Source organism: Rattus rattus, chromosome 18 (genome assembly GCF_011064425.1).
Source record: "Rattus rattus isolate New Zealand chromosome 18, Rrattus_CSIRO_v1, whole genome shotgun sequence".
Lineage (NCBI taxonomy): Eukaryota > Metazoa > Chordata > Mammalia > Rodentia > Muridae > Rattus > Rattus rattus.
This window is the reverse complement of record NC_046171.1, coordinates 10,263,331-10,272,295: the sequence shown is the minus strand read 5'-3', so window position 1 is coordinate 10,272,295 and position 8,965 is coordinate 10,263,331. Positions and strand designations below refer to the sequence as shown.

General features: G+C 39.6%; 1 protein-coding gene across 1 annotated transcript; it reads left to right on the top strand.

Moving 5' to 3' along the window:
- The first annotated feature begins 7,801 nt into the window (after window positions 1–7,801).
- LOC116887512 (olfactory receptor 12D2-like) lies at window positions 7,802–8,743 on the top strand. Its single transcript, XM_032889136.1, has one exon. The coding sequence runs from the start codon at window positions 7,802–7,804 to the stop codon at window positions 8,741–8,743; it is 942 nt and encodes a 313-aa protein (XP_032745027.1).
- Window positions 8,744–8,965: the final 222 nt, after the last annotated feature.

Here is an 8,965-nt window from a genome sequence, read left to right as displayed (position 1 = left end):
AAGAACCTCAGGTGTAGAGGATACCATAGAAAACATTGACATAACACTCAAAGAAAATACAAGTGCAAAAAGCTCCTGACTCAAAACAAGAAACTCAGGACACAATTTTTAAAAAAACTAAGAATAATAAGTATAGAAGAGAGTGAAGATTCCCAACTCAAGGGTCAGTAAACATCTTCAAAAAAAATCATAGGAAAAAACTTCCCTAACCTAAAGTAAGAGATGCCCATAAATGTATAAGAAGCCTGCAGAGCCCCAAATACATTGGCCCAGAAAATAAATTCCTCCTGTCATATAATAATCAAAACAGCAAATGCACAGAACAAGGAAATAATACTAAAAGTTGTAAGGGAAAAGGCCAAGTAACATATAAAGGCAGACCTATCAGAATTACACCAGACCTCTCACCAGAGACTAAAAGCCAGAAGATCTTGGGCAGATGTCATACAGAACCTAAGAAAACACAAATGCCAACCCAGGCTACTATATCCAGCAAAACTCTCAATTAACATAGATGGAGAAACCAAGATATTCCATGGCAAAACCAAATTTAAGCAGCATTTTTTTTCACTAACTCAGTCCTACAGAGAATAATAGAAGGAAAAGCCCAACACAAGGAGGGAAAATATACCCTGTTCCCCACAAAAAAAAAAAGAAAAGAAATTAATCTTCTCATGAAAACCTCAGAAGATGGAATGATCTCCCATACTCATGGATTGGCAGGATTAATATAGTAAAAATGGCCATCTTACCAAAAGTAATCTATAGATTCAGTGCAATCCCCATCAAAACCCCAACTCAATTCTTCATAGAGTTACAAAGAACAACTCTCAAATTTATCTGGAAGAACAAAACATCCAGGATAGGGAAAACTATTGTCAACAATAAAAGAACTTCTGAGAGAATCACCATCCCTGACCTTAAGCTTTACTACAGAGCAATAGTGATAGAAAACCCATAGTATTTGTACAAAAACATAAAGATAGATCAATGGAAAGGAACTAAAGACTCAGAAGTGAACCCACACACCTATGGTCACTTGATCTTTGACAAAGAAGCTAAAACCACAGTGGGGGAAAGACGGCATTTTCAACAAATGGTGCTGGTTTAAATGGCAGTCAGCATGTAGAAGAATGCAAATTGATCCATTCTTATTTCCTTGTACAAACCTAAAGTCCAAGTGGATCAAGGACCTTCATAGAAAACCAGATATGCTGAATCTAACAGAAGAGAAAGTAGGAAAGAACCTTGAACACATGGGCACAGGAGAAAATCTCCTGAACAGAACACCAATGGCTCATGCTCTAAGATCAACAATTGACAAATAGGACCTCAAACTTGAAAGAATTTGGTAAAGCAAAGGACACTGTCAATAGGACAAAATGGCAACCAACAGATTGGGAAAATATCTTTACCAACCCTACATCCAATACAGGGCTATTGTTCAAAATATACAAAGAACACAAGAAGTTAGAATCCAGAGAACCAAATAACATTACTAAAAAATGGAGTACAGAGGTAAACAAAGAATTCTCAGCTGAAGAATCTCAAATGGCTGAGAAGCACGTAAAGATATGTTCAACATCATTAGTCATCTGGGAAATGCAAATTAAAACAACCCTGAGATTCCACCTCACACCAATTATAATGGCTAAGATCAAAAACTCAAGCGACAGCAGATGCTGGTGAGTATGTGGAGAAAGGGGAACATTTCTCTATTGCTGCTGGGGCTGTAAGCTTATAAAACCACTTTGGACAACAATCTGGTGGTTTCTCAGAATATTGGACATAGTAATACCTGAAGACCCAGTTCTAGCATTCCTGGGCATATACCCAAAAGATGCTCCAATGTATATAACAAGGACACATGCTCTACTATGTTCATAGCAGTCATTTATAATAGCCTGAAGCTGGAAACAAGCCAGATGTCCCTCATCAGAAGAATAGATACAGAAAATATACATTTACACAATGGAGTACTACTCAGATATTAAAAACAATAACTTCATGAAATTTGCAAGCAAATGGGTGGAATTAGAAAATATCATCCAGAGTGAGGTAATCCAGACACAAAAGGACACACATGGTATGCACTGATGATGATTTTGGATATTAGTCCAAAAGCTCAGAATTCCTATGATACATACAACTCACAGACCATATGAAGCTTAACAAAAAGGAAGACCAAAGTGTGGATGCTTCAATCCTACATAGAAGGTGGAACAAAATAATCACGGGAGGTAGAAGGTGGGAGGAACTTGGGAGGAAGAGAAGAGGGGGGGAAGGGGAAAAAGGAGGGCAGGATCAGGTATGAGGAGAGGTTAGATAGAAGGACTTTACCAACGCCCATTGCGGGCTGTCGGGATTTAGATAGGGGCTAGAGGGACCTTGTGCCAATACCAGAGAGTAGCTCTGGCCAGGAGGCTTCAGTTGCCCCTTTAGTTTGTCCAAATCCACAAAATGGCACTGACTGAAAGCACAGCAGGAAAGGATAGGTTGCTTTTCTCCAGAGTTGGGGGAGGTGGGCTCACCTTCCCGCAGTATCTATCTGTGTAGTTGTGTCAGTCGTGTTCAAGCCCCAGATTGGGCACCAGTTGTAGGGCTCTGGCACCAGGGTGCTCTTCACATCAATCTCTTGCCCAACTAGGTGCGCTGGTTCAGGCAAGGGGAGAGAACTCAGGCAAGAAGGAACAGCTTTCACCATGCCCTAGCTGCCAGTCCTCCTTTCTGCTGTTGCCACTTGGGTTTCTTGGACCTGGCTGACCAGCAGGAGAGTGACTATCTGGCAAGGGGTACAAGGGAGCTTCTGGCAGTGATTTCAGGAGCGTAGATCTCTTCCCCAAGTGGCAGTGTTACAGCTCTTATAACAGAAACTCTCAGATGATGAAATAATTCCTGCATGCCTTTAATTCTGAACAAGACACTTGAATACAGTTTTTTGGATGGGTCAGTTTCTGACAGCAGGTACTTTCTATCCATTTGGCCTGAGAACTTAGAAAGACCTCATCTACATATTTGGGGGCATGGTCCTGCTTCCATGTCTGATCTGTGACCTGTGATCATGTGATCATGACCTGTGGTCATGTCCTCACCTGTGGATGAGGGGCTCGGTGCATTGTCTTGAGCCTATGTAACCTGTGGTCATGCCCTCACCTGTGGAGGAAAGGGCTTGACACGTTGCCCTACATGACTGGTCTGTGTCAAACATTTCTACAGGGGTCTTTGGGGGACTACAGCTAGTGAGGCCCTGATATTCTGGGAGACTAGGAATGCACCTGATGCCCCTTTTAGGGTCTCCCAAGGATTCGACCTATCTCAACCAGGAAGCAAGATACCTTTCACTGCCTGCCACCCTACAGACTAGGATGATCTACAGAGGGTCGGGAGTTTAAACAGAAGGGTGTAGCAATGCGGGGTGGGGAACTGGGGGTAACCAACAGAAAGTCCAAGATGCCAGGAAAGCAAGAGGTTCCTAGGACACAACAGAGATATGATTAGCTGAAATGCCCAACAAAGGTGAGGGAGAAACTGTATAGACAATATCCAGAGGTTAGGCAAGGCCCCTGGTTGGAGGATGGGGCCACCCACTCACCTCCAAATTTTTAACCCAGAATGGTTCCTGTCTAAAGGAAACACAGGCACAAAATGTGGAGCAGAGACTGAAAGAAAGGTTATTCATAGTCTGCCCCACCTGGAGATCCATCCCATATGCAAACACCAAACCCAGACACTATTGCTGATGCCAAGAAGTGCTTGCTGACAGCATCCTGATATAGCTGTCCCCTGAGAGGCTCTGCTAGCATCTGACTAACGCAGATGCAGATACTCATAGCCAACCATTAGGCTGAGCATGAGGACCCCAGTGGAACAGTTAAGGGAAGGACTTAAGGAGCTGAAGGGGATTGCAACTTCACAGGGAGAACAACAAAACCAACCACCCCCAAGTTCCCAGGGACTAAATCACCAACCAAAGAATACACATGGATGGGTCCATGGCTCCAACAGAGGATTGCCTTATCTGGCATCAATGTGAGGAGAGGCCCTTGGTCGTGTGGAGACTTGATGCCCCAGTGTAGGGGAATGCTAGAGCAGTAAGGTGGGAGTGGATGGGTGGGTAGAGGAGCACCCTCTTAGACACAAAGTGGAGGGGGAATGGGATGTCTGTAGGGGGAAAAACCTAAAACGGGAAGAACATTTGAAATGTAAATAAATAAATTAGCCAATTATTTTTTTTAAAAAAAAAAGTATGTAGAACAAGCAATGAGGAACAATCCAGTAAGCAGCACCCCTCCATGGCCCCTGCATCACTCTGTAGGTTCAAACCCTTCTTGAGTTTCTGCCCTCACTGCTTTTGATGATGAACTATTATATGGAATTTTGATTGAAATAAGCCCTTTCCATCCCTTAAGTTGTTTTTGGTCATGTTGTTTCATCATAGCAATACTAACCCTTAGACCTGTGTGGTTTGTGTGTGTGTGTGTGTGTGTGTGTGTGTGTGTGTGTGTGTGTGTGTGTGTGTGTGTGTGTGTGTACTCTATCACTTTCTGTTATTCCCTTGAGACAGAATGTCTCACTGAACATGGAGTTCCCCTGTCCCCACACCCAGCCATAGGCTGACAATTAGTAAGCCCTAGAGATTCTCTAGTCTTTGCCTCTTACTCAGTACTACACAGGTAGGCAGCTACACCCAGATTTTTAAGTGAACCCAACTAAGTGCTATACTTATAAGCAAGAACTTAGTTTAAGGACTTCATTTATTTTTTGCAAAATGTTTTGTCAAATACTCAGATCTCAATAACATTAATCTTCTGGCCAATTGTACTTTTAAAAAAGTCAATGGTGCTCCATGATGAACATATAAAAAATATATGGCCTTTTCTGTTGAAAATCAATAAATTAATATGTAGGTTATTAAAGACATTAAAATAAAACAATACTTTAGATCACTCCATTTGGGGGTGGGACCCAGTGTTGAATGGTTATATCATGATACCTAGAACAAATTAGTACTGTTGATTTGTGGTAAGTGGTTAGCAATTTTCCATACTGTACTCTCAGCATGACACAATCAGTTGGTTAATTTTCATCTCCAACTTTCCACTTTAAATTTTAGGGTATTTTTCCAGGGATTCCTCAGGAACAGACAGTGAAGTCCCACCTCTATCTAAAGAAATTAAGGGAAGTTTTGGTAAGAAAACTTATTAGGCCATAGAGACTTGAATTGCCCTTTGTTTTCTATTAAGGATAAACCATAATAATACAATAGGAAGCACAACAGGAAAGTGGTGATTTCATAAGACAGCTCCTTGCTTCCTCTTAGAATAATTTTTAGCACCAGGGGACAAGCTCTCTCAGGACTTTTATTTTTAGAGTCTCATGATTTTTAGAGCCAGAATATTTTTCAGAAGGTGAGAAAGAATTTTCCAAAGACAAATGATCCCTTTGGATTCAGTGCAAATAACTCTTCCTAGTGGACTGATCCCTGGACTATTGCCTCATATTTTTTTATAATTTACAATCACGAGAACCAGAGCCCTGAAATTACCTTTTACCTGTCCAGTCAGGTAAGAAAATGAAACCAGAGGCAGGCTGGAAAGCTGCCCATACTTTCTGTGTTGTGATCAGCCTCCTGCTGGCATTAGAACAATTGTTTAAGATTAAAAGCTAGTTTCCCACTTTATAATGGAAAAATTCCCTATTACAGGTCATAAAAAGACACTTTCTATTCCACATTTTAACCATCGTGTCTTATTCTCAATCCAAAATGCCTGGGTCTTTAGGCATTATCCAAGGCAAATCTGTAATCTCTAAATATTGAAATTATAGTGAAAGAAATCATGTCACAGAAAGAAGTGTGGCAAAAATAAAATGTTCTCTAAAACTCAGGAAAGGTTGGTCTCTTGTTTGAGTTACTGTTTCTTGAGGTTATGGTTTTTTTTTTCAAATATATTCTTGATGCAATTCTATTATATGGATCAGAAAAACTAAAATGAAAGTGTTTAGAAGAATATTTGCATTTTTAAAGGTAGTAAGGATTTTGAATATACTATGCCTAGCTATCAAAGAAAGTTACTCTGTTGGAAGATGGCCTTTGGGGAGGTGGAATTGAGATTAATTCTAAAAAATCATCTCCATGTTAAAGGCAAAAGTGTCATGGGCTATAGAAGACTCCCTAGTTTCTACCTGGTCATGTCAAATCAACCTCCTCTCAACTCCAACCATTTCTTTTTATAGGAAGTGACTATGTATGTCAGTCTTTGCAGATTTCCTTCCAGTTCCTACTGTCTACCTATGTGTCCCAAGTCTTCAAGTGTCTCACATGTCCTGGCTTGTCTTTTGTAAGATGTAAAAGCTACACAGGGCATCTATTTAATGAAAAGACACAGACAGGAAGCTGCTTCACTAATCCTATCTGCCACTGCCAGTACTGCCAAAGGTAGTTCAGGTCCCTTGATAAAATATCCAAAAGAAGTTTTTATTGCAGTAATTAGTATAGATTTAGTTTTAAGTTGTATCTTATAATGAACTGCTCATTTATAATTCCTAAAGAGTTAAATCATTCACTGAAAAAATATTTTAGGTCAATTCAGCAAAAAAAAAATGTAGATGAATGTATTTCTTTACTAAAAGGTAAGAGTTTCTTATTATGAAAAGTAAGGTTATATAAAGAAAAAAATCAAGGAAAGCTAGCAACCTGTGGCAACTTTAAAGAGAGTTGGAATGAAGCAGAAAGACAGTCTACTTTGGCATGATACAACGCCTACCAGGGACCTACTAGAGGAACTGTGGTGAAGGTGAGTTCAAATTGGAACATACCTTCAGAGCTGAAGAGTGGATTTATTTCTGGCAAAGTGAAATGATTTAAAATATGTCATAAGACAAAAGTAGGATTTCTAGAGACCAAAGGCATAGATACTTAAGAAGACAATTTTTAGTGAAACAAAGAAGGAACTGGAGCTCACAGAAAGGAATTTTGTATTTAAGGATCTCAAGAAAAGGTCTGACCACAAGTAAACAAGACATATATGTACAGCAACATTTTTCATTGAAGATGTCATTTGATTTCTTGTTTGAGAAAATGTTCAGACTCAAAATATAGAAAGACAATAAGCCAATCATATACTATAGCAATGAGATTTTCAAAATACCTCAAATTGACAAAGAGTATGTGAGTTTGAGGTCCCCTCTGCCTTTCCATTAAATAGGGCCCATTGACTTTACTAGGTATGTGGGCCAAAATGAGATTAATAAAATAATATTTTCAGCATTCATAAACTAAGAACAAATGACTACCATTATGTTAGGGCACTTCTACTTCTTCAGACACTTTATGGTGAAATTATTATATTCTTGAATTTATTCTCATTTGATGATTATACTCACCAGAGAAAGAAGAATGATATAGCAGAATATTTAAAAAGCAACGTATCACACAGCTGAGTTATATATAAATGAAAATTTTATTCCAATGTAAATGTTCATAGCCAAAGAACATGTTGTGTGGACAAAATGACGTGAAAATCTCAGAGAATGAAAATGTTAATGATAAATCTAAATTTAAAAAAATTAAGTCAGAAACCACGGCTATTCAATATCTAAACAACTAAATATTACACAGGATCTGAGGCTGGCTTACACAAAGCATTGTTTCTTCTGCTTCCTTCTCCTCTTCCTCTTCCTCTTCCTCTTCCTCATCCTCCTCCTCTTTCCCCTGTCTAAGTAAGAAAATTCTAATCTAGAAAGACTGATTGGCCTTACTCTTGGTTGTGTTCTGCAAACTATGTCATGTTTCTTTTAGGTGATGTTGAACCAAACCTCTGTCAAAGATTTTGTCCTCTTGGGAGTGACAGACTTACAAGAACCACAGCCTTTTCTCTTTGCTATTTTCCTCATCATCTACTTTGTCAATATCACTGGTAATGGAGCCATCCTGATGATCGTCATCTTGGACCAAAAACTCCACTCACCTATGTACTTCTTCCTGGGAAACCTAGCATGTCTAGATATCTGCTACTCCACTGTGACAGTGCCAAAGATGCTAAAGAATCTCCTCTCCACAAGGAAAGCAATTTCCTTCTTGGGATGCATAACTCAGCTTCATTTCTTCCACTTCCTGGGTACCACAGAATCACTGCTCCTCGCAGTGATGGCATTTGACCGTTTTGTGGCAATCTGCAAACCACTCCACTATCCCATCATCATGAATTGGCAGATTTGTATCCTTATGGCTGTGACCATCTGGACCATTGCTTTTCTCCATGCCTTGCTTCACTCTGTAATGACATCTCGTTTGCACTTCTGTGGTCCCAATCATGTCCATCATTTCTTCTGTGATGTTAAGCCATTGCTGGAGCTGGCCTGTGGAAACACTGAGCTCAACCTTTGGCTGCTCAATACAGTTACAGGTACTGTTGCCTCAGTTCCCTTTTTTCTGACATTTCTTTCCTATTTCTACATCATCACTTATCTTTTCCTCAAGACCCGTTCTTGTAGCATGCTCCACAAAGCACTATCCACTTGTGCCTCTCACTTCATGGTTGTTATTCTGTTCTATGCTCCTGTTCTCTTCACCTACATCCGTCCCGCCTCAGGCAACTCTCTGGATGAGGACAGAATCATTGCCATCATGTACAGTGTGGTAACTCCTGCTCTCAATCCACTCATCTACACCTTGAGAAACAAAGAAGTAAGGAATGCATTGAATAGGAAGGTGAGGAGATGTCTCTTACTTGAAGAAATCTAAAGAGCTTTTCTGAGGCATAAATAACCAGGCAATGAAAAATAAAGATATATTTCTGAAACTAAGATATGTTCTTATGTATAATAGATGTACACATATATTATGAACAAATTGAATGATAGAAAATAAATGGAAAATATGTTCTAATGGTTTAAACAAATAAAGCAAGGGAAACTTAAACTTCTCAAGCTCTAATCATAGAATCTGGTTCCTGAGTTTGAATTG

Excerpts from the sequence above, each read along its gene's own strand:
- LOC116887512 (XM_032889136.1), top strand. The coding sequence starts at position 7,802 with ATGTTGAACCAAACCTCTGTCAAAGATTTTGTCCTCTTGGGAGTGACA.